General features: G+C 39.7%; 1 protein-coding gene across 1 annotated transcript in view; it reads left to right on the forward strand.

The window, feature by feature from the left end:
• Positions 1 to 26,809, forward strand: part of BRINP3 (BMP/retinoic acid inducible neural specific 3) — a 195,530-nt gene extending 168,721 nt beyond the window's left edge. Inside the window, exon 7 of the mRNA XM_047754623.1 lies at positions 25,334 to 26,809. Within this exon, the coding sequence (XP_047610579.1) occupies positions 25,334 to 26,450 (1,117 nt within the window). The 3' untranslated portion in view covers positions 26,451 to 26,809. The remainder of the gene's footprint in view (positions 1 to 25,333) is intronic.
• The last annotated feature ends 346 nt before the right edge of the window (positions 26,810 to 27,155 follow it).

A 27,155-nucleotide genomic window follows, 5' to 3' on the forward strand; every position in this document is an offset into this window, starting at 1 on the left:
CGGGCTCAGAGAACAAAAAAATATTGCAATCAGTCCTCAAAAGCTTAAGCACTATTAGGGGCTCAGTAGGACAGAGACTGCATTTAAGTTTGGAGAAATTTTTCCCTCTACTTACCCATATTTTTCTTTCCACATAGTTTGTATTTTTATAACTTCTACCATACTTTTTAGCATAACCCATAATTTGCTTTTTTATTCACACTTATTAACATTCTACATTATGCATTATATATGTTTATGCATTTCCAGTGTAATAGGCACTTGGAATTCACAAAATATTCTATTTATTTTTTAATCCTCCCTTGCCCACTTTCCCTACATAATGTTATCTAAAATGACGCTAGACACATAATTAGAACTTAAGTACTTACTGGCTAAACTTTTACATTTATGCTTATGCAAGTTTTCCATAAGTAAACCAATTCAGATTTGTCTGCATTCTAACATATTTTGAAGCAGGATAATAAGGTAATAAAATGTTAGCATTTATTTATAGAAATATTATTTCCTTTCATAAACACATGCATGCAAAGACACATTTCTATTGCATTATCTTTGCAAATTGGTTTGAAGCAGCACTAGATATTCATCCAACTTTGCTTGTTAATACTTCATGGTCCCTTTGCTTTTCAGTTCCCTTAATAAGTGCTTTATCCCTTTAATTGTACAAATTTCTTTGTGCTGTGCTTTTAGCTCTACCATGCTATAGTCTGTTTTTGTTTTATCTCAGTTTTTATCTCTACTATTAATATGCCATTCTCATTCTCTTCAGATCCTCAATGAACCAAATTTTATTGTATTCTAGAAGACTATACAGTCTGCCTTTAACAGAAGACATGGCAGCTCCAGCCCCAAACAGTGTGTGTCAGATTCAGAAGGAGGTTGTCTCTCAAGACTTTTTCTTTTTTTTTTTTTTTTTCTCTTAGGGCCACACCTATGGCATATGGGAGTTCCTAGGCTAGGGGTTGAATCAGAGCTATAGCTGCTGGCCTATACCACAGCCACAGCAACACGAAATCCAAGCTGCGTCTGCGACCTACACCACCACTCACCATAATGTGGGGATCCCCAACCCACTGAGTGGGGCCAGGGATCAAACCCCCATTCTCTGGATACTAATCAGATTCGCTTCTGCTGCGCCACAATGGGAAACCCCAAAACTTTTTTTTTTTTTCAGATTTGCAAATTTGCTTGATCTCATAATTATGTAATTTTTTCCATGGCCTTTTCATCTTGGTTGACCACATCTTGTGTTAAATTAAATAGCCTGTAGTTTGCATTTTCCCTAGTTTGATTTCAATTCTGTATAACAGGTCATAGTTTAGTGTTTTGTTTTGTTTTAGTTTTGGTCTGTAGACCTAGAAATGCACTATCTGTGGGCTCTGTGGGTACATAATTCAAAAACATTATTTTCAAAAGGTATTTTCATTTCTGTACAGTCAGTTGTAGGCAAATTCTGCACTTAATAAAATCTAGGTTTGTAAAATTTTATTTATATGTTTGCCATTATAAGGAAACATTAATTATAATGACAATACTTACATGTCCTAGTTGATAAACTTACCAAAAGTGTTTCCTTTTTTATATGCTTGTATTTTCTAATACACCTATCCCATGTAAAAAAATATTTTTGATTCTTTTTTATTCATTGGTAAAATTTTATTATCAAATACTTCATTGTGTATCACCGCAATGCAATAAGGTTGAAGCAAAGGAAAAATAACATTGAAGGCAGTTGAGGACGAACTGGGCTTTTCAGAATTCTGTATTGTTAGAATTCAGAATCACAAGCTTCTTATCACTAGGCCTTTGGGTTTTTTTTTTTTTTTTTTTAAATATACCTTTTGTAATGAGCAGGGAGAAAGCAGTTAACCTCCTTTCGCTAACGGATAAAACAAATTAAAAAAGAAAAATATCTCTAACAATTTGAAGGCAAGTGATAAGGACATGCAACCATGAAATGGTCACTTCCTCCTGTATTCGAAGGCGTATGAAATGGTCACTTCCTCCTGTATTCGAAGGTGTATGAAATGGTCACTTCCTGTATTCGAAGGCGTATGAAATGGTCACTTCCTCCTGTATTCAAAGGCGTATGAAATGGTCACTTCCTCCTGTATTTGAAGGCGTATGAAATGGTCACTTCCTGTATTCGAAGGCGTGTGAAATGGTCACTTCCTGTATTCGAAGGCGTATGAAATGGTCACTTCCTGTATTCGAAGGTGTGTGAAATGGTCACTTCCTATATTTGAAGGCGTATGAAATGGTCACTTCCTCCTGTATTCAAAGGCGTGTGAAATGGTCACTTCATGTATTCGAAGGCGTATGAAATGGTCACTTCCTCCTGTATTCGAAGGCGTATGAAATGGTCACTTCCTCCTGTATTCGAAGGCGTATGAAATGGTCACTTCCTCCTGTATTCGAAGGCGTATGAAATGGTCACTTCCTCCTGTATTTGAAGGCGTATGAAATGGTCACTTCCTCCTGTATTGGAAGGCGTATGAAATGGTCACTTCCTCCTGTATTGGAAGGCGTATGAAATGGTCACTTCCTGTATTCGAAGGCGTGTGAAATGGTCACCTCCCGTATTCGAAGGCGTATGAAATGGTCACTTCCCGTATTTGAAGGCGTATGAAATGGTCACTTCCTGTATTTGAAGGCGTATGAAATGGTCACTTCCTCCTGTATTCGAAGGCGTATGAAATGGTCACTTCCTCCTGTATTTGAAGGCGTATGAAATGGTCACTTCCTCCTGTATTGGAAGGCGTATGAAATGGTCACTTCCTGTATTCGAAGGCGTGTGAAATGGTCACCTCCCGTATTCGAAGGCGTATGAAATGGTCACTTCCCGTATTTGAAGGCGTATGAAATGGTCACTTCCTGTATTTGAAGGCGTATGAAATGGTCACTTCCTCCTGTATTCGAAGGCGTATGAAATGGTCACTTCCTGTATTCGAAGGCGTATGAAATGGTCACTTCCTGTATTGGAAGGCGTATGAAATGGTCACTTCCTCCTGTATTCGAAGGCGTATGAAATGGTCACTTCCTGTATTCGAAGGTGTGTGAAATGGTCACTTCCCGTATTCGAAGGCGTATGAAATGGTCACTTCCTGTTTGAAGGCGTATGAAATGGTCACTTCCTGTATTTGAAGGCGTATGAAATGGTCACTTCCTCCTGTATTCAAAGGCGTATGAAATGGTCACTTCCTGTATTCGAAGGTGTAGGGAAGGAAGACATTTTCCTTTGCCTCTTCTGGTTCTTCCGGCTGGTCTGAGAATTAAACTGACATGAGACAGATGAGCAGGAGAAAACCAAATAAAAATGTAATAGCCTATATCCATGGGAGAGACCCCGGAAATGTGACTGCCTTGCCAGAATGGCCGAGACTGCCACCTTAGAGATGTTCAGCTAAAGACCCAAGAGGATCACGGGGATGGTAGTGTGGCCCTTCAAAGGGGAGGAAGGCGATGGCCCCGAGGACAGGAAGCAGAAGGAGGGTAAATGAATGTTTGCTGGGCCACGAGGAGAAAGCGCAAGCAGAGTAGACCCAGATCGCCAGGGCTGCCAGCGATCCCCTGGCAGACATAGGCCATGTTCTTGGCACCTCCCTCTGGGTTACAGCTCTGTTCTGGGAACGGGCCCATTATGTGAATTCTTCTGGACAATACTGTGCAACAGTCAAAGTTTCTTTTGGCATCTTTTTCAGTCTTGTTTTCAGCTCAAAATAATCCCCATGCCCAAGAAAAATATTGGGATAGCAAATTTTGCTCCACGACAGTGGAGTCACAAATAGACTCATTGGTTTATTGAAAAATAATAAAGCAAAGGCAGCCACTCTCTGAGGGTCAGTAGATACGGATGGCACTGGTCCTGACCGCCCAGTACTGAGGAGTGGGCTACAGGGAGACCCCAGGTGAGTGGTCCATAGGCAGTGCAACAGTTCTCCATCTTAAATGCTATGAACGCCAAACCCTTGAGCTTCCATTTAGAAATATTTATTACACAAAAAGAGGTTTGTAAGGCACTAAGCAACCAATAAGCCACAGTTAAATCTCATCATTGATGCCCTCCAAGTCCTTCCCATAATTTTGCCGAATAACAGGTCTTAACAAAGCACGTGGCACTTACCTGAAATACAGACATCTGTATTCAGTGTCAGTGAACTTTTGGGATAATTAATGGTTAAAAAAAAATAGGGGAGATAAAAAAAATATGTCATCCAGTGTAACATTTTAAAATTTAGAAAGTGTCAAGAAGTACTGACATGTCTTAAAAGACGGAAACACTTATATTCACTCTCATGATGGTGGCTCAGACGTGAACCTAACTGAAATTTGACATTTTCTGTTTAGCTACCAGCCCGGACATAGCAAGTATCCTCTGTTTCTCCTCTTATGTCAAACATGCTTTCAACAGATTCTAAAAGTGCAGATTTTCACTGTTGTTTTCCATGTAGAAACAGAGATAGGTGTAGAAACAAAGGCAAACAAAGGCCACGAGATGACCTGTTGTAAGAAGCTTTGGAATGATGACTGTGTCGGGGTGGGGGGACCCTCAATGTAACAAGTGTTTCTTGAATGAACAAATGAGTGAATAGTTTAGATTTTCTTTGTCTACTGAAAAAATGTCTTCAGTACTATCCTTACTCACCTCTTTTATATAGAGATCAGCCTTTTGAAATTGATGGATGTTTTAATTACTTGAAGAGAATGCCATTACCTTTTACTGTCTTTAGAAAGAAGATAGTTTTATGGAAATGTAGGATTAAGTAGTGCATAAGACTATCATACCGCCTGTTTAAATCCCAGTTCGGCCGTTTCCGTGTTCATGTTCAAAATTGCTCCGCTCCTTACTGTAATTCACGTTCCTCATCTGCAAAATAGAGAAGATATTAGTACCTCTCTCAGGCTCAGGTGGTGTCTTAAATGCGTTACTAACGGTGAAGTGTTTAGAAAAGCACCTGGAACATAGAAAGCGGTCAGTGTTAGCCACAGTGGCAAAATTAAGTCTTCGTAAAAAATGCTTATTTATTACAAGATGAAAATATAAACACCCACTAACGATACTAATCAATAACGGTGTTTACGCACAGAGTAATTATTTGAAGGCCAAACTTCAAGGAAAACTTAGAATTAGTTTGTAGTGAAGCTGGGACTATAACCCAGTATTTCCTATTCTAATAGGACCTTCTTGGGATGATATTTCCATGTTTAGCTCATTTGGATTACAGGCTGTTTTTTCCTGGATGCAAGGGACTATATTTATAACAAAAGCTTATGAGCAGTGGAAGAGTCCATTTTGAACAGGGGTTCCTCCTGTAATTTTAGTCATCAATCTACTTCTAAGGTTGTGCTATATGGAGTAGACACCCTCTGGCTCAATCCCCAATCTGCAGCTCACTCATTCCATATGACCTTAGGAAACTTGCCTCTCTGAGTCTCAGTTATCTGCTCTGTGAGAACCTTGTGCTAAAAACATTGACCTTGGAGCAGTGAGACTTCTATGACTGTGTTAGGTAAAGTGCCTAAACAGCTGCTTGATAAATGTCACATCTCGGTCCCTTCCTGCTTGGAGGCCACATGAAGGCGTCTGTGAAGGGCCGTGTCTATTATAAACCCATTTCTTAACCTTGTCCCTGTTGTATTTTTTACTGTATAAAAATTTTACTTTTATTTGTACAAGAGGAAATAGCAGGCTGTGGTTAGACACAATGACTCGGGTTTTGGCTTAATTACACAGTACAGGCCATTTCTTTATGAATTTTTTTTTAGTAGACCACAGAGCTTGGGTTGAAATCTGAGCTTTCAATACCATGTGTGTTTGTGTATGTCTGTGTGAATGTGTGTGTGTATGATGTGTGTTTAGGATTGGAGGGCAGAATATTAATTTAAATATAAAAATAGTGAATATTCAGCATTGTTTATGAAATTCATATCCTCTGCCCCAAAGCACAATGTACTTGATCTAATCATATTTTTTTGATGTCAACTTTTGTTCACAGGCAATTAATTAGGGGTAAAAGAAGTTAAATGCCACCATGCAGAATTTATCACTCAAATCCATAATCCAGAGAGTAAAAAAAACTTGGCCTTATTTCAAACAACAACAACAGAAAAAACCCTATGATATGGGAAGAAACAAAGAAACACTGAAAAAGATTGAAGGGACATAACTACCTAATGAAATAGTAGAACTTTTTTGGATCCTGATTTTTAAGGATTAAAAATAATTATTTTCAGACTTTCAGGGAAATTGGAATGTGGTTTGAGTATGAGTCACCATCAATGAATTATGATTAATTTTGTTATGAGACAATGGCAGTCGTGATTATGTAAGTTAATAGTCTTCTAACATTTTAATTTGGGGGATGCATATAGAATTGCACACAAAATATTTGCATGAAATAACACGTGGTCTGAGATTTCCTTTAAAACCTTCCAAACTACCCCCCAAAATTGGAAGGCAGTAGATAAAACATGTAAAACAAAATATTGGTAGCTGTTGATGCTGGCTAATGAATACCTGAAACCTCAGGGGAAATCTCTATTATCTGTGTGCATTTGAAAATATCATGCTGAAAAAGTTGTTAAAGATTAATAGACATCGAATGTAGGCTCCTTAGTATTGGCTCTAATGTCCTTTCAGCCTTTCAATGATTATTTGCAGAGGAGTAATTCAATACTCATTAAATTGCATGTATTGTGTGCACATTTTAGTGTATACTACCCAAGACTTTTGTCAAAATTTGTTAAGCAAAAATGTGTGAAGATTGATGCTACATCTCTAAAACCTTTAACGAGGTGTTTCTTCCTAGAGTAATTTCTCCTGAATAACACGGAGTCAGTGGCCATGTGGAACACCTGGATTACAAAAGGATTTAGTCCTTTTAGTTTCCTGTTCTGCAAAAGCATTATGTTGAGAAGGTGAAGTATATTTTGCATAGCGTAGTGGTTTAAAGACCAAAGAGTGGCAACTGCTACCTTCTCTTCGACTCTAACATGATCTAAAGAAGTAATCATCTTTTTAAGCTGGAGAAAGGATGATGGTGTCCTTATACTCAAAGCACTCTTTTTTACAGTCATGTAGAAAAATCTGTACAGGAATCTGTAAAGAAAGGTCAAGAAACACAAGACACCCACATTCACTGAGCAAGGAGAGCATAACAGCATCATAAGCATTTCATATGCAAGGAACCAAATATTTTATGGCTTCAACCCATCCCTTCAATGTCTCTTCAGGTAACCATTCCATGAATAAATACACGTTTATCTCACTCAATTTTTGAATCAGAAAATCTATTAAGAAATGCAATGGAAATGTGTTCATTTCCAGTTGGTTAGCCCCTTTAGAATGTTAAAACACCAACCACTGACATGGCAAGAAGCCTTGAGGACACTTACCCCACGGTGGGTATCCTGTTCTACTGTAGTCATGCTTCTCTGAATTTAATTTGTCCTACAAATAGCAAAAAGGACAGCAGGTGTTTTTGTCTAACCCCATTGGTTATGATTAGAGATATTACAAAACTATGAAAATTAATGTTGACGTACCACTTGGAAAGCTAATTTTCCTGTGTGTGCAACGCGCCACAGCATATCTGAAACTGTGTATTCTCACCTGCCAGAAAAACACATCACTTGTTGGAGTTTCGGGTTCTGAAATCCGAAGTTGTCTACTTCAGTTTTCATCGATTAATGGTAGCTTGTAACTGTATTTGTGGAAGGCAGATACGTTCGATTAGTATGTGTTCGGAGCAACATGACATGTACTCTGAGGAGAAATTCCAGGCTGTCAGACTATTGTAACATAGCATCAGGTAGATTACCAGTAACAGCAGTCCTGGATGCAGCTTTAGGAAACACCTTCATTTTCCCTCTGCTTTTGTACCACACAGGAGACAATGAGGGATGATTACCCTTTGTGGTAGGAATGAAAAGACTAGGAACAGAGTGAATGGATTAGCAAAGTTAAGATGGACCACAAAACTCTCTAATGACTCTTCCTGTCAAGTTTGTGCTCTTTCTCAGACGATTCCTTGGAAAAACATATCCATGGTTGAAATCTTATTTTCCTGCTGCTGTGTCTGAAAACCAAATGGAAAGCTACCTACGATACAGAAAATCAATTTTGTCCTTATATTTTATGTATAATCCGAGCTATTAAAATCGTTTTAGGAGTTCCCGTCGTGGCGCAGTGGTTAACGAATCCGACTAGGAACCATGAGGTTGTGGGTTCGATCCCTGGCCTTGCTCTATGGGTTGGGGATCCGGCGTTGCTGTGAGCTGTGGTGTAGGTCACAGACGCGGCTCGGATCCCATGTTGCTGTAGCTGTGGTGTAGGCCAGCAGCAACGGCTCCGATTAGACCCCTAGCCTGGGAACCTCCACATGCCGCGGGAGTGGCCCTAGAAAAAGGCAAAAAGACCAAAAAAATATATATATAATTTTAAATTAAATGCTAAAGCTCGTATAAGAAATTATCCTTTCACTGGGACCATTCAGGGCTTCTCTCTTCGTCTCAGAGATTGTCCACATCTCTCTGTCCCCACATCACTGACCATTAGGCATGGGAAATCTTAACTTATCATTAATTGTTTGACCCTGATTTCTGTTGCTAATATCATGTAAGAGCATAGACATTTCTCTCCCACGTTTTTCTTATCTTTAAGAAATTGTGGAAAATAATGAACTCCAATATGGACGACAGAGCAAGAGATTTTTCAATATTGAATGTGAGTGATATTCATTTGCTTTTCATGGGAAGGGCAGCTGGATGCTAGCCAGACCATGTTATGAGAAGCTGGGATCTAGAAATAGTTGCCAATTTATGGGGGAGAAACATCTTCAAGGATGGCACAACTCTTTGCTCTTCACATTTGCTTTATTCTAAAATTTCCCCTAACCAAAATTTGTATTCCAAATACCCCAGTGCTTAACAATAAATAAATAGATAAGGTGGAACTTTGATCTTTGAAATACAAACCCTAGAGTGAGAAACAGTGGGAAATAATTTTCAAGAAAAAGTGTTTCTACTTTGCTGAGAGGTGGACTCTAGCTAAGAGAACTTTCTGTAAACTGAACACAGGCAAACTGAGCAGCTTGTACTCATTTGTGTCTACTAAGTATCCCTCTCCCTTTAAAAATTTCCTAAAAGAATTCCTTCATCCTTCAACGTAGTTTATTGCAGGCATACCACCAGCTAGAGAGTTTTTCTGGGAATATAACCATATACAAGGGAGATGAAAATTCTTAGCTTCACTGAAGTTAACATCCTGGTGAAGAGAAGCATTTAAATAAAAGAAATATGAGAGCGATAAGAAAAAAAGAGGAGAGAAAGGTGAAAGAGAAGGCTGGGAGGGGGGCAGTAATTTAAATAGGTTGTCCGTGAAAAGATCTAATGATGAAAAGAATGCGTTAACAGATTAGAAGATCAGGAGGAAGCCGTGCACACATCTGATCAGGGGAGTTCCAGGAGAAGGAACCAGCACATGCAAATGCCAGAGAGAGAAGCAAAGGTGTGCAGTGTGAAACGAGAAGGGGAAAGGAGTCACGGAGGAAGAGGGAATAAATAATGGGGAGAGTGGCTGCCGACATCCTAGAGGTCCCTCTGAGGATCCCCCATCCCATGCTTAAGGAGATGACTGGGAGGTCTTGATCTGAGAAACAGTATGATCCTACATATACACACACACACAGTGTGGCAACCTTACTGCTAAAATATATGTAGAGGAGTTCTCACTGTGACACAATGGGATCAGTGGTGTCTCAGCAGTTTCAGGAGACAGGCTCAATTCCCAGCCCCGCACAGTAAGTTAAAGGATCTGGCATTGCTGCAGCTGCAGCACAGGGCACAACTGAGTCTAGGATCAGATCCCTGGCCCAGGAACTCCATATGCTGTGAGGCAGCCAAAAACAAATTTTTGTGAAGAACGTAAGATGATCATTTCACTTTGGATGGTACGTACTACTTGGCGGTTATCAACAGACAGTTTATAGTCACTATAACCTAATGCATAAGTGCTAAATGTTTAGGGTATTATTTAAGTACTATTACTAAAAACAGAATTATTGAGTCTTTGGGTAGAAAGTAGAAAGTTCAAGCTGGAAGGAAACTTAAAAATAGTCTAGTAAACCTGGCTTGATTTTGTAAATGTCAAAAAAAAAATTAAAAATGCACAGATTAGACAATGATATCCTCCAATCATGTTGCTTTAGGTCCCCAAACCAGAGCCTGGACAAGTCCCATTCCACATTTCAAATCCAGCCATTGTTGCTCCATCATATTAGCAAAATAATAGGGAAATGCACCCAGTCATATATGTACCTTGTATATAAGGGAGAAAGTTGTTCTGCTTAATTCTGATTGGTTTTCACCCAACTCTATTTTTTCTGGAATTCCGGATGTCTAAAAATGAATTAATGTATAAAAACTTACTAAATGTGTATCCTTAAAAGTAAAATATCTAGTTGACTTAATTAGCAAAAAACTCTAAATTTGTTTCCTTTCCACATTTATTTTATTTAGTTAATCTTTTTTACTCTTTTTCATTCTTTATTTTTTATTTATTTATTTTTAGGGCCACAACTGTGGCCTATTGAGTTCCCAGGCTAGGGGTCTGGGTTGAATCAGAACTGCAGCTGCAGTTCTGCACCACAGCCACAGCAACGCAGAATCTGAGCCGCATCTGCAGCCTACACCACAGCTCACAGCAACAGCAACGTCAGATCCTTAACCCACTGAGTGAGGCCAGGGATGGAACCTGAGTCCTCATAGATGCTAGTCAGGCTCACTACCACTGAGCCATGATGGGAGCTCCTCCACATACATTTCAGATGGATTGACTTGTTGGCAATGAAACTGATCCACTGATTTAAAAATTTTTGTTCATAGGCACAGCCTGTGCCACCTCAACCTGTATCCTTCCTAGATAAAAATAAGGTAATCGAAGGCATTCTGATTAAGTATTTATAGGTGTTTCAGGAAGAAAAAGGGGGAGAAGAAAAGGATGAGTAGCAATGGGAGAAGTAGAAGGATTTGATACAGTTAATTCTTGTATGAAGAAAGCATACTCTGTTATTCCGATTTAAAATGAAAAACCCTGCTTTGAATACTGAAATGGAAGTTGTAGGTTTCATTTCATCCTAGTTTCTTCCCTGGGAAATGTAATGCTTCAGCACAATTCTCACCAAAATAAGTTAAGGTGTTGATTTATGGTGACATGTCTCTTTCAATTTAGAGAAATAGGAAGAGGTTGCACTTCAGATCATTTACAGGAGTGATATATGTGGGAATAAATGGAAGTGAGAAATAAAACATTTCTTATAAGATTCCAAATACTTGTTAGGAAAACACACAAAAAAGAGACCTTTGGTTTATTGGAAGAGGAAAAGCATGCCTGGGATTTAAAAACTCATTATGTATCTATTGGCTTACTGACTTTATTTCATAGGACTGTAAACGGATTTTCTAAAGTTTCAGTGCAAACCCCCAAAACATTGTGAAATATATAGATACAGTATTCTACTTGCATTATGTATACAGTATTCTCCAGTATTCTTCCTTGTATTATATTCAAGGAATTCATAATGTGCTAATACATGGAAACATTCAGTGATTTCAGTATCAGTTCAGCTAATGAGATATTATTTGAAATTCAAATAAACCCTCATCAGCTGAGACAACAGCATATGCTCTCAATATTAATTTGACTTTGTTTCAGAAACAAATGTATTGTAGGTATATGGCTGAGGCCTAAAACACACTTAACATTTTTAAAGGGTTTTATTTCAAATAAGCATGAAAATGCTTTCAGGTCTATCCAACAATGCTTGAAGATGCCACATCCTTTTCCAAGCTGCTTATACTTTTGTTAAGAGTTTTCACTCCTTGTTCAAGGACATAAAATCACTTGTCCAATGAGCCAATAGAGTCAATTTTCTGTGTCAGGTTGTCAGTTTTTATACATTTTTAATTCCACGAGAGTTCCAAGGATTTGACCTGTTTGGCTTTTTTTTTTTAAGAGTTGCTGAAAAGAAGTTACTTGTTGAGGTATTTCCCTTTAAAACCCTGTCAGAGTTAGTATGCACATCATTCCTAGGTGCTCCGCCTGAGACAGCTATGGCTTGATATCCAAGAACAGCAGGTTTCTTGATGTCTCAGGAGCAGGATCAAGGGACTATTTATTTTCAAAGTTTGGACGTTTCTTAGAAACTTTTCATCTGGTTCCCACTAATCAATATTCTACTACAAGTAACAGAAAACTTGATTAAGTGAAGCCTAAAGACATAAAGAGGTTTCTTTTTCAAGGAAAAGGAATTCCTTAGAAAGGAACTAAGGACAGCAGTTCTGCAGTGCGATGCGTTCAGGACCATATCTTATCTGTTTTTTTGTTTGTTCGTTTTTGCCTTTCCCTCCACATACTTTACATGCTTTGCTTGTTGATTTTTTCTTGACATCACAAGCTTCAAATACCACAACGTTTTTCAGTGTAAGTAGCCATGGCTGTTGACTTCTTTCAGGAAGAAGCAGCCATCATAGACTCTCCCACATTAGACTTCTGCTTATATGAGAACCATGCCAGGTAGACATCTCTAACTTAAAATGAAACTGGGAAAAGTAGTTTTATTTTGGCACAACACAATGAACAAAATCAAGGTTCCATTAGTAGGAATAAAAGACCCGTTAATATCAAATGGGCAATTAACAGCAGATGAGACACCCATTCTCAATTGACAAAGCATACAGTTGTTTCTGCATTACCTCCTCAGCTCCTGTTTGGTGCTCTCACAACCAAACCCTATAACACTCTGAAATGTGTTAAGACGACCTCATAAGTAAAAAGAGGATGAGAAGAAATCTTGAGTAAATGATTGCATTTAGATAAGTATGTGATTATCATAAAGTCCAAACAAATTCCCTTTCGTAGGTTAAACATTTCATGAAAACCATTTACTCTGATTCATGATTATTTTCTGGCAGGTCAGTCCGATGCTAGAAGAACCAGGAAACATGATCAAAAGGGCTTGTTGCCAAACTGAGGTTCATGTGCCTGACCTACAGGGAGGCCAAGAGAAATAAAGCATCAGAGTCTAGAGTGGAGAAAGGCGTATTGCAGGGCCAAGCAAGGAAACAGGTGGCTTGTGCTCAAAACCCCCAAACTCCCTAATGGTTTTCAGGGAGAAATTTTACAGGCAACATTTGAGGTGAGGGCTGCTGAAGTGTGTGACTTTCCTCTAACTGGTTGGTGGTGACACAACAGGGTGTGTTCCAGGAGGCTCAAAAAGCCTTCTGGTTCCAACCAGTCTGGGGTCCACATGCTTGGCGCCACCTGGGTGGTGGCCTTAGTTTCTGTAGAAGAACTCAGAGACAGGGGTCAGCTTGCTGTGCACCCCCCCACCCCCCCCCCCTCCACCAGGAGGAATCAGGACCCTGCTCATCACTGCACTCTTGTTCCTTTCTTTCCTTCTTTCGTCTTTCTTTCTCTCTTTCTTCCTTCCTTTTTCTTTTTAGAACTGCACCTGCGGTATATGGAAGTTCTCAGGCTGTGGGTTGAATTGAAGCTATTGCTGTCAGCTTACACCACAGCCACAGCAATGCCAGATCCGAGCCACCTCTTTAACCTACACTACAGTTCATGGCAATGCCAGATCCTTAACCCACTGAGTGAGGCCAGGGATCAAACCTGTGTCCTTATGGATGCTAGCTGGGTTGTTACCACTGAGCCACAGCAGGAACTCCACTGCACTCTTGTTTCTTGACTACTTTTCCTGTTTCTGCATTCCCTCCCCTCCCTAATTAGGGAAGTAATTGTTTGAATCTAGCCTTTGTAACCCAGGGAAGGTGTAGGAGGCTGAAAGCCTTCTTCCTACAAACAAGAAATGAAGGACCCAGAAAGGATTTTGTGGAGGCCCCCGAAGGGTCTTGCGCAGCATCACGTTTACGTAATAAAAGTTAAACTTTCAGAATCAAAGACAAGTTGACTTTAGTCCTGTAGCCACTTAGTGGTCGTTGTTGTTCTTTCCCTTTCACGGAAGATCCATGAGACCTAAAACTCTCTTATCAGAGCTGAAAACAGAACCTCAGGTGGCTTCAGCCCTTTGCTTACATGGACAGGATGGTTTTGGACCACTCTGATCCAAGGCTCTTCAGAATTGCGTTTGGACGGCATGCCTCTCACTATCTCCTGACTTTAGTTGCCTGTGAAATATGGGTTTGGGTAGCTTGCCCTTGACCAAATGTGGTAGAAAGACCATTAACGACCATGATGACAGCAAGCGGTCTCATCTCACTTCCTGTTGCTCAGTTAACCTAGAAACAGGGTGGTCATTCCCCATTGCCTCCAGAGCTGCTCTGGGCTGCCAAAGTATCTCGGCAGCGGTCACCTCAGAAGGTAGACTGAAATTTTAATTTCAACATTTACTCACGTAGTATGTTTTTCTTGGGCCAGTCGTTTCCTAGCTAATCGAGTGGAGGGGAGAGAACATGGGCTCTGGCTCATTTAGGGACAGTCTGTGCCGTCACGTAAGGGGCTCCCTGGGCATCTGAGTTCCTCACCCGGGAATGTGGGTGAGGACAGTACTCAGCTCACCGCGTCGTTACAAGGACTAAGCGTCACTATATGGTTAAATGGTCCCTGGCACGTTGTAAGTGCCCTCATGTAGTTGTAGTTATTACTTCACGGTGCCCCTGAAGCGTGCCCGATTGCTCTGGTGGCCCTGAGGACTGCAGGGGAGGTGGTTTTGACCTCTACCACCACATCCTGATGGGCCTGATGAATTAAGTCTGCAATGGCCTTTCTTCACTCTTGGCTTGCAAATGACTTAGGACTTGGTTACGTCAAAGCCACTTTGTTTGGGGGTCTGGTGGCGTTGTTTTCCTTTGAGATCCCCCAGGAATCGTTTTATTATTAAAAGATGATAAATAGCAAAGGTGATAAAATTTATTAAGTTATCAAAAAAATTACATTACATTTAAAAAATTCTTTTAAATTATCTTTGTTTTTCTATTCATTTATTCTGTTCATTTATTATAATTTAAAATAAATTTGGTTTTTTAATTTTATTTTTTTAATAACTTAATGAATTTTACTATTATATTCATAGTTGTATAACCATCATCACAGCCTAATTTTAGGACATTTCATCCCAAATCCCCAGCCCAGTCCACCCCTCCTCCCCCCATCTGTCCCCTTTGGAGACCATAAGGTTTTCAAAGACTGTGAGTCCATTTCTGTTGTGCACATAAGTTCATTTGTATCCTCTTTTTAGATTCCACATATATGTGATATCATATGATGTTTGTCTCTCACTGTCTAAAGTTAATTTGTAAGCAAAAAAATTAGTGATATCTCATTTTGAAATGATTTGAAAGTGGGTTTACTGTTCAAAATTAAATTAAGGCTTGACTGTTAACACTAAGGAATGGACTTATGGATTTTCCCCCTGCCAAGAAAACAGATTAAGTTCTTGAAGTGACACAAGTTTCTCCCTTTCTTCCAAAAGATAAGAGGCTCCCATTTGTATTGTTGTGGTTTTCCCTGAAAATAGAAGAGCAGAATACATTTTGAATACCCATTTGATTTGTGTCACTGCTGATATCATCCAGAGTGACTCATTTTTTTCCCCAATGAGATGATCCTGTGGCTAATGGAACATCTTGTGCACTGAAAAAAGAAATAAAAGGACGTTCTACATTATATGTCTGCCCAAGGATCCGAGAATTAAAGTGCTTGCTCTACTATCTATTTTCTGAATAGATGTGTAATCATCATTTAAGCTAATTCATCATTTATTATTTTCTCCTCTAGAAAATAATAAGGCCACAGAAGGCTAGACTTGCTAGATTGCTTTCATTTTCTAAACAGTCATTGCATACATTCTGCTTTTATTTTCCATAGACTTAAGTGTAATATTAAATTGGTAATGAATGAGAAGATGACACTTGTCTTAGAATGGGATGGTCTAACATAAATAGCACACTAAAGAGTGGCTCAAATCACATGCATTTATTTCCCATACTTCTGGAGGCTGGAAGACTGAGATCAGGGCACTGGAAGATTCCGTGTCTGGTAAGAAATCTCTTTCTGGTTCACCGAGGACCGTCTTCTCACTAGGTCCTCACACAGCGGAAAGAGAGATGGCTGACTAGGTCCTTTTTCAAAGGGCACTAATCTCATTCATGAGGGCTCCGCCCTAGGTACCTCAGTACCTCCCAAAGGCCTTATCTCCCAATACTCTCACTTTAGGATTAGGATTAGGATTTTATCATATGCATTTTGAGAGAATACAAACATCCCATCCCTTGAGATACCTCTGTTCCTTTTCATCTCCATGAACAATGCTACATCACCTGAAATAGGTCAAAGGTTATTGCTTATATTCATATGCTAAGCAAGAAAACTTTTAGAGATGTAAGTTGCTATTCTTGAAATCTCTGTATAAATTTTGCAACATTTAACACATACACAAACCACAGTAATTGCTTATTTCCATAAAGGATCACATGCATTTTGGGTGATAGTGTGGTGTAACCATTAATCACGATTTTAATTCAGAGCACATGTGGCCTTGTGCTGGCCATGCTGGCCTTGTCCCCAATACAAACAAAAGCCACACCCTCAGTGCAACAGCTTTTAATACATGTATTTTTGTCTATTTAGGGCCGCACCTGCAGCATATGGAGTTTGCCAGGCTAGGGGTGGAATTGGAGCTTTAGCTGCCAGCTTACACCACAGCCACAGCAACACGGGATCCAAGCTGCATCTGTGACCTACACTGTAGCTCACGGCAGTGCTGGATCCTTGACCCCACTGAGGGAGGCCAGGGATCTAACACACATCCTCATGAATACCAGTCTGGTTCTTTACCACTGAGCCACAATGGGAACTCCAACTCTTCAGGTATTTTGATGAAGATTATCTAAGCAGAACCCCTGAAAGTTAGTAGTTCCTTGGTGTTTTCTTTCAATGGTCCACTTTGTGAAACTCTAAAGCTCCAGGATCCCTACCCACATTCAGTCTTTAAAGATGACCAGTTTAGGAGTTTCTACTGTGGTGCAGTGGGTTAAGAATTCAACTGCCGTGGCTCAGGTCACTACAGAGGTGCAGGTTTGATCCCTGGCCTGGCACAGTGGGTTAAAAGTGTCCTGTGTTGATGCAGCTGTGGCATAGGCTGCAGCTGCTTCTTGGGTTCAATCGCTGGCCTGGGAACTTCCATATGCCACGGGTGCAGCAATTAAAAAAAAAAAAAAAGATCACCAGTTTAAGGATTATAGCCCAATGAATCAAATTCCTAAAGAATAATCTATAGTTTATATTATTATTTGACGACATAGATGTCACATGACTTACAAGACTTGTACAATGTGGCTAGTCAGAGTCCCTCTTATAGGAATCTTAAATGCGAAGCCCCTTAGTTATCATAAAATTTAGTTGTCATGGACTAAGAGCAAGAGAGTTTTAACTGACTCTCATTTCTTGGCGAAGAAGAAATTTTCCTCTACCTTTCTCTGTTCTTCTGGCTGATCTAGAAATTAAATTGACAGATTGTTCTCCTGTTAATCTGTCTCAATCAAACAAGAGTTTAATAACATATACACACAAGAGAGACACAGGAAAACTAAGTAACTTGCCAAAATGGCCAAAAAACCTCACCTTAAATACCTCCCTCAGCTAAACACAAAAGAGGATGTTGGAGGTGGCAGTTGGGGACTTCAAAAGGGAGGAAGACGGTTCTCACGGAGACGGAGACGGAGACTAAATATTGGAAACCAAACGTTTGCTGGGCCACGCAGAGACCGTGGGACACGGAGCGGCCTCGGATCTCTCTGGTGATAGCTCGGACCAGGGAACAGGCACTTTATCTAAGTTCCTTAGACAGCAAAGGCAGAAGCAAAAAGAAAAGCTTCCGGGGTCTTTCGCACCTTGATTATTTTCAGCACAAAATCATCTACATTCCAAAGAGATATTTTATAGTGGCAAAATTTGCTCCCAACACACTCCTAATAACATTATATATGGATACATTTATGGGCACAAATATTACCTGCCAGGAGGTCTGAGCCCACTCATCATTTTATATGGACAGCCTCATCCCTGGATAATGCTAGAAAAACACTGCCAATTAACACCTCACTGAGTCCCCATGTTTCTTTTTCTCATGTTTTCATTCCCTTTATTTATTTTTTAGTTTTTTAAATTATAGTTGATTTACAACATTCTGTCAATTTCTGCTGTACAGCAAAGTGACACATATATATATATATATATATATATATATATATATTCTTTTTCTCATATTATCTTCCATCATATTCTATCTCAAGACTGGATATAGTTCCTTGGGCTGTATAGCAGGACTTCACTGCTTATCCATTCTAAATGTAATAATTTTCACCTACAAATCCCTCCTTGCCTTTTATTTAGATAAATAATTTTGTGTATTTGTTAATACCATCGATTAGCCTAACGTCACATTCCTTTGTTCCAGTTTCTGAATTGGCAGATACTCTATTTTTTTTTTTCCCAAAATGACATCACATCTACTTGTCTATGTAGTGGATTAATGATTTAATCCGCACTCTGAGTGTTCCTGTGCGCCACACAGTCATAGGTCACGATAAGTTCAACAAAACCTTCGCAATTTTGTGGTTAGTATACAACACTAACCGGTAATATGTGATAAAATAAATGTTATTTCTACATACCCACAGTTGATCAATAATTTGAATGGCAAAATAATCTACATAATACTGATTCCTTGTAAGTTATACTTACAGTGTTTTGCACGTTTTTAGATTTCCATGTGTGACACAAAAAAGCATGATGTTATCAGTCTTGTCATTTACTCTCAAGATTACTTTTTACATATATATTTAATCCGTGCCAAGTGCTATACCAGGCACAAACCTGTCTTAAAGCTCCTCTTCCTCCTGAAGGAAAGCATAAGGTAAGCAGATAGTTACAATAAATTATGTTCTATACAGCGCTCCTAGTAAGTACCCGGTACCATGTGTTGTGTGAAACACACACACACACACACACACTGTAAGAACTGTGTGTTGAGTTTTTTTCAGGATCTGATTGAGAACTACAGCCTGGGAAACAGCGTCTCAGACAGATCTGGGGCACTGCTATAGAGAGAGAGTGGAGAGGCCAGCATATGTAGGGATTTCGTATGACTTTAGGGGAAATATGCAGTCTGGCATACATCTCAAAAAAGGGTTACTGCTAGTTACAAGGATCACGGATCTCAGTTCATGTGTTTAGTGTTTATGTTTAGGAAGATGTGCAGATCTGGGTTCATTATTATTATTTTTTGCTGGGATAGCTCTTAACTACTGAGAGGGGCCTGTTTTTCCAAAGCACAGAGCACCTTATCTTGTTTTTATCCTGCGTTCCTTTCAGGGTGTACGATTAGTCAACTGCAGTGGTTAATGACTGGATTCTCACAGAACCGGATGGTGGGCAACAGACCCCTTCTTTGGGTTATAAACCTGGCCAAGCTTTGGGAGATTTTTCATGACCAGTCTGTCTCACAGTGGTAGGAAGGCTCATTCCTAGGTCAGGAGAAGATTTCATTCATAGGCCACACAATATGCTATTACTGGACTAAGCCCTGCTAATAGCAGATGTTTAAGTCTCTAGGCCACCTGTCTTACTAGACTCTGACAGTCTAGGAAATGATTCTCTTGTGACTTCTTCCCAAATGTAGAGTTACACTACTACAATCATTTTATATATATATTATTTTATTTATATTTATTTATTTATTTATTTTTGTCTTTTTAGGGCCACACCCATGGCATATAGATGTTCCCAGGCTAGGGGTCGAATCGGAGCTATAGCTGCTGGCCTACACCACAGCCACAGCAGTGGCAGATCTGAGCCTCCTCTGCAACCTACCCTACAGCTCATGGCAACACCAAATCCTTAACCCACTGAGTGAGGCCCAGGATCAAACCTGCGCCTTCATGGATACTAGGCAGATTTGTTTCTGCTAAGCCACAATGGGAACTCCTATTACAGTCATTTTAGTCTTGTATAAAACTATATGTTTGGTCAATCATTTCTGGCCACTTAGTCGTCATTAGTTTTTTGGATTTTTCAAGTTAATCTATTTTTACATCGTTTTATTAAAGTGTAGTCGATTTACAGCATTGTGTCAATTTCTGCTCTACAGCACAGTGCCCCAGTCATATGCATACTTATGTTCTTTTTCTCATGTTATCTCTCATCATGTTCTAGCCCAAGAGACTGGACACAGTTCCCTGTGCTGTCCAGTAGGACCTCACTGCTTATCCATTCTAAATGGAATAGCTTGCATTATTGTGGTCAGAGGCTCAGTTACATAGTGGGTTATAAAGAAACCACACTTTTAGAGAACAGGCAGAATTTAAGTAATGTAACTAGTAGCCTTAATAAGTCATAAATAAGAATTCAAGTCAGGAACTTCCATTGGGTGCAGCCCAGTGTATCTCTAGTCATCTGACCGAAACTATTTTATACCAATTGTTACTTTTAAGGGTAATGATATATTTACATTATTCATAAGGCACTCCAGGCCAATATCCTAGTATTATTATTCTGATTATTCTTAGTGTGATTTAATTGTTCATTATAAGGGGAACTTTAAACTAAAATGACTGAAGCCTGGAGTTACCCATTTAAATCTAGCCTGGAACTATTAAGAGTCCCTCTTAATAAAGGGGTGGTTATGGGTTTTGACTGAAATTTAGCCAACTGCTCTGATTGAGCTTGAGAACTTTTAAAGAAAATTTATATTTGTGGCCATAATCAAAGCAAGTAATAACCAGAATGGCTCAAACAGAAGAATAAATTCTTTCTTCTTGAATGAATTTCTTAAAGGCCATCCAATCAAAGCCTAGGAGAGGAGAAATTCACCGAGATAGGAGTTCCCACCCTGGCACAGTGGATTAAGAATCCTACTGTAGCAGCTCAGGTTGCTACAGAGGTATGAGTTCCATGCCCTGCTTATTAGCACAGTGGGCTAAAGGATCTGACATTGCTATAGTTGTGGCAGAGGTCACAGATGTGGCTTGGATTCAGTCCCTGGCCCGGGAACTTCCATATGCCATAGGTGCAGCCATAAATTAAAAATAATAATAATAATAAATTCACCAAGTAACTAGAAGTGCTAGACATAGTTAACTGACCAAACCCAACCTACACCACAGCTGCGTCAATGCTGGATCCTTAACCAACTGCCCTGGCAGGGGGTCGAACTCCCACCTCCGCAGTGACCTGAGCTGCTGCAGAGATGACACTGGGTCCTTAACCACAGTGGGGACTCCTGTCAATGGCTTTTTAAATGCTGTTTTCTCCTGTTTCTTTCTTCTGTTCTTCCATAATCCATAGTTCTTCCACTTCAGTTTCTTTTTCTCTCCCCCTTCCTCCCCCCCGACCTCCTTTCTCCCTTTCTTTCCTACTTCCTCTGTTTAGTAAATATTTATTGATGTGCCACTAAGTAGATGTCAGGAACAAGGCCACATGTTTGATAAAAAGCAACAAGAGATCTGCCTGCCAGACATTCATTTTTCAACATTATATCCTCTTTCCTAGTCAGAGTTTATGTGAAGAGAAGTTATACGTGAAAATTTAAAATGCGGCATTACTGTGTTTTACTATTTAGGTATATAGTTTAAAAAATACTTGCTACAGCAAAATGTGCATTTTAATGTTGACAACATTTCTCTTCCAAAAACATTGTTTAAAAAAAAAATTTAAAGCGGTTACATTTTACTTTGTCAGAAAAAAACTATGTGATCTTTTAAGTGAAAAATCCACGTACACTCCTGAAATGTGTTCCATTTTCTACTTCTGACTGCTGCCTTCACCAATATTTTACAAGGGCAAAGAATGATTATTGCATTTTGTTCCTTTAAAAATCTAGTCTCTATTTGTGAAATGCGGTAAGATACTCAAAAGGTAGGTAATAGAGGAGCAAGGACAAGAAGCAGAAAGGAAGAAAATCCGCTGGCTCCTCTGTCCCAGAGAATGGGAGCTCGGCCAACATGCCCGGTTATCGATATCCATACGTGACAAGCTGAAACACATGAGGCTGAGAACACGTTCCTTCAGTTACGCATCTGCGGGGATGTGAGAAGGCTTGGAAGAGCCTGAAAGCTGGAAAAGCCATTGCTTTTCTAAAGTGTCCAAATGAGTCTTTCCACAGTGCCCTCATTTTGGGAGCTCTGCCTCTAGCCTTAGGTCTATTTATTTCATTTTTTGTTTGTTCTTATGATTTGAAAACATGATGAGAGCGTAGAGTGAGAGATGAATTGGCTCAGGGAATTTATGCTTTGGTTCTAGGGGAGAAAATACCGTTTTCAATCCAGATAGGATATATATTTTATATTGTTATGTTAGATATAAACAGAACTACAGAAACGAAGAGAGGAAAAGAAGGGAGAAAGGGAAAGAGGATTATAAAAAAGTAAAAAAAAAAAAAAAGGAAGGAAGGAAAGGGAAAGAGAAGGGAGACAAGAGGGAGGGTGATTAGTTCATTGAGAACGAACTGATGAAATAAATATGTCAGTAACTACAGGTAACAAATCATTAATAATTTCTATCTTCAGAGGCTGAATGCAGAAATAATGAATCAAGCTATTTTCTAAGCCAGAAAAGGGAGGAGGCTTTTTGCACATTTTTTCTGCAGCAAGAAAACAAAGAACCAGAGGAGAGGAGGAAAGATACTTATATAGAGATGATGGCTCAGGAAGTGCCAAATGGCTATTTCACAACCCTGGGCACCCTCATGGGAGAGCTTTCCTAAGCACTGATTTTTAAAGTATCTTGGGAAAGTTAGATATGAAGGTATTAAGTGTTCCAGTCAGTGTTTTTCAGTGTGAGAAATAATTAAGAAGAAAAAGTTTCGTGTTTTGGTTGGCTTCAGCTTGGTTTTACATTTTCTTCTGGGTCTACAGAAAAGAGTTACATTTAGGGACTCGGGAAGAGAAATGGTTTTTTTTTTTATATTTTATTTTAAATTTTATTCAGATTTTTATGTAGATTTATTTGTGCAAATGTCAAAATATATGTTATGTATCGGACTTCCTGCAACATGTGATTTAGGTCTTCATAACTATATTAGGTATGTAGTCTAGGGCTCTAAATTTCAGTTAAAAATAGGCTTATGAGGAAATGTTCCTTTAATTCATCTATGCATTTGACCTAATATTCATTAAATATCAGAGGGCTGTGATTTCTCAGCATTCTGCAGGGCAGTGGGATATAAAGCTATAACCAAAGCATGCACGATTCTGGCAAGTTGGATATTATATCTAATGGGATAAATGGAGTATAAACAAGTAAGTACACAATATAACATTTTAAGTGGGAAAAGGCACTGTAAGGAGGAATAAGTAAGTGTTATGAGAGGAATAAAGGAGTCATTGAATTTATTTGGAAAAAAAGGGAGTTTTTTGTTTGTTTGTTTGTTTTTTGTAAGTGTTACACTGCAAGGGGAGAATGAGCAAGGGCCCAAAAATGAATATACAAAAATGAGTATATAGTGCAAATATTGCACTCAATACCATAATAAAATATTGTTTACAAGGATTAATACCTGTATTTACCAGTATCCAGCATATACAAATTCTTTAAAAGAGCAGCAGTGTAATAAACCTACAGGATTGAGTACAATACATACGATTTATAGAAAAGCTCGTATATGCTAAATAATGAACACTGGAAAGGATACCAAAAATAGATATGATTTTTGAGTGTCTACTGGGACACATGTTCTATACAAGACTGAAACCATGCATACCGTCTGAGCCTATTTCTCACAAGAACTCAATATGGAAGCTGTTACTGCCATTCCCATTTCTCACATGAGAGAACTGCAAGCGAGAGAGGCCTTTCAACTTTTCCATGATCATGTAACTAGTATGAGAAAGCAGCATGATAAAAACAATTATCTGGGAGTTCCCGTCGTGGCTCAGTGGTTGGCAAATCCGACTAGGAACCATGAGGTTTCGGGTTCGATCCCTGGCCTTGCTCAGGGGGTTAAGGATCCAGCGTTGCCGTGAGCTGTGGTGTAGGCCGGCAGCTACAGCTCCAATTGGACCCCTAGCCTGGGAACCTCCATATGCTGCCGGAATGGCCCAAGAAATGGCAAAAAGACAAAAAACAAACAAACAAAATCAATTATCTGATCACAGGGCCACACGCTTTTCCTTATTTTCCTGAGATTTTTAAACACGAAGGAATTTGAGTAATGTGGGAAAACAGGAAAAGTAGATCTTAAATTTGCATCACGATTAGCCTGATTTTGGATATAAATAAGAAAAAATGTTAATGATTCAAATCAAACACATTCAACTAACGCACTTAACCCTTATTAAAACAACTTCTAGTTGGTTTTAATGAGATATTTTCAACAATTTTCTTGAGCAGCCTGGAAGGATAAAAATCAAGCATGTTTTAATAATATTTTCCTTCTCAGTGGGTACTTGTTCTTTCAGTGTTGATGAAACCCTAGAATTTAAATCCATTGACTGACAATTTAGAGTTATTTTTCTTTTATTTTTGTTTTACTTCCTATTTAGGCTTCCTGCAGCATTAGGGCTCCATGAAGCTAAGAGTGAATGAAGGAACAATCGTCATTTATACGCTCGAATTCTACTCTAGATATTTGATGATAAAAATCACTTTTAGTTGCTGTGGTGTGGCATCATTTCAAAACTATAACCAACCCATTTATATTCGCAAGCAGCTTCCAAGTACACTAGTAAAAGCCCATGTGGTCTCTTGAGAAAGTATTTCATGCTGTTTTTCAGTTCAAATCAAGTGTATCTATCCCCCCCACCCCCGCCCCGCTTTTTAGGGCCACACCCTTAGCATATGGAAGTTCCCAGGTTGAATCAAAGCTACAGCTGTTGACCTATGCCAAGGTCACAGCAATGCCAAATCCGAGCCGCATCTGTGAGCTACACCACAGCTCACGGCAACACCTGATCCTCAACCCACTGAGCAAGGCCAGGGATTGAACCCACAACCTCATGGTTCCTGGTCAGATTCATTTCCACCGGGCCCCATGGAACCTCCAAGTGTATCTATCTTTATCTAAGCTTGTGCAGTGATGAATTAAAATATATATATATATAATATAAATACAGGCAATATATTTATATATGTTTTTTCAACTATGAACTATATGGATTTTTTATTTCAGTTAAATGAAGAACTGGAAAGAACGTAAAAAAGTGACAGTGAAGCTTTCAGACTTAAGGTTACTTGACTGCCGGGGACACACACACACACACACACTGAATGTCTTTGTAGTTTACATAGATTCCTTTTGTTTTGCATTTCTAGAACCTCAACCTACTGGCTCACGCGCATCCAGTCTTTTCTCTACTGCAATGAGAACGGCCTCCTGGGCAGCTTTTCTGAGGAGACACACTCGTGCACGTGTCCCAACGACCAGGTGGTCTGCACCACCTTCCTGCCCTGCACCGTGGGCGACGCGGCCGCCTGCCTCACCTGCGCCCCCGACAACCGCACGCGCTGTGGCGCCTGCAACACGGGCTACATGCTGAGCCAGGGGCTCTGCAAGCCCGAGGTGGCCGAGTCTACCGATCACTACATCGGCTTCGAGACGGACCTGCAAGACCTCGAGATGAAGTACCTGCTGCAGAAAACGGACAGACGAATAGAGGTCCATGCCATCTTCATCAGCAACGACATGCGCCTCAACAGCTGGTTCGACCCGTCCTGGCGGAAGCGGATGCTGCTCACTTTGAAGAGCAACAAGTACAAGTCCAGCCTGGTCCACATGATCTTGGGTCTCTCTCTGCAGATCTGCTTAACGAAAAACAGCACCCTGGAGCCGGTGCTGGCCGTTTACGTCAATCCCTTCGGAGGCAGCCACTCTGAGAGCTGGTTTATGCCTGTGAATGAAAACAGCTTTCCCGACTGGGAGCGGACTAAGCTGGACCTGCCCCTGCAGTGTTACAACTGGTCGCTGACTCTGGGGAACAAGTGGAAGACGTTTTTTGAGACGGTGCACATCTACCTGAGGAGTCGCATCAAGTCCAACGGCCCCAATGGCAATGAGAGCATTTACTACGAACCTCTGGAGTTTATCGACCCTTCCCGGAACCTGGGTTACATGAAAATCAATAACATCCAAGTGTTTGGCTACAGCATGCACTTTGACCCGGAAGCGATTCGGGACCTGATCCTGCAGCTGGACTACCCCTACACTCAGGGATCCCAGGACTCAGCACTTTTGCAGCTTCTGGAGATAAGAGACCGTGTAAATAAACTCTCCCCGCCCGGTCAGCGTCGTCTAGATCTTTTCTCCTGCTTGCTTCGTCATAGACTCAAGCTGTCTACGAGTGAGGTGGTGAGGATCCAAGCTGCCCTGCAGGCGTTTAATGCCAAATTGCCAAACACGGTGGATTATGACACGACCAAATTATGTAGTTAACCATAAATGTCAAGCACAACCCAAAACCTTGAAGGAGTTTTTACAGTGCTTTTGTGGAACACGTTATGTTTGGAAGAGTACATTTCAATTGTCTTTTCAATATCTGTCTTATATCAGTCAATAACATTGGATGGCAACTTACACACATGAACTTGCTGACAATGAATATATTATACTGCAGTTTTGGTTTATGAATGAAATAAATACTGACACCAGTCTAGAAGACATTCTACTTTTTACAATAAATTTCATTTGTAATTTTATATGTTCCGTGGCAATGCTTTTGTGCATTACATCCTCTAGAGGGAACATAAAAAGATACCAATAAAATTTTGTAGCTGAACAGTTATTAAAAAGAAGTGCTGTGGGATTCCTTTTTTCCATGAAATGAGTTCTATTTAGATATAGCTTGTTAGAACCTGGGGAAAATTCACCAAGACTTTTTGATGGAAACATTTGAAGATCCCTTTCAACAGCCTTTAAGGAAAACCCACCTAGGTAGAATGCTTAGGATTCAGTTGTATTTTTGTGCTGAGCAGCAAAATGGCAGTGCTGTATTTACTACCAATACTTATAAACCATTCCTAGAGACATCATCGTTATTATGAATAACAGACAAAAGTAATTCCCAGCTAAATATCAAAACATTTTGGCAAACATACAGAAGAGTCAATGTGACTATAAGAACATTATGGAGAAAGTAAA

This window comes from Phacochoerus africanus, chromosome 12 (genome assembly GCF_016906955.1).
Source record: "Phacochoerus africanus isolate WHEZ1 chromosome 12, ROS_Pafr_v1, whole genome shotgun sequence".
Classification (NCBI taxonomy): Eukaryota; Metazoa; Chordata; class Mammalia; order Artiodactyla; family Suidae; genus Phacochoerus; species Phacochoerus africanus.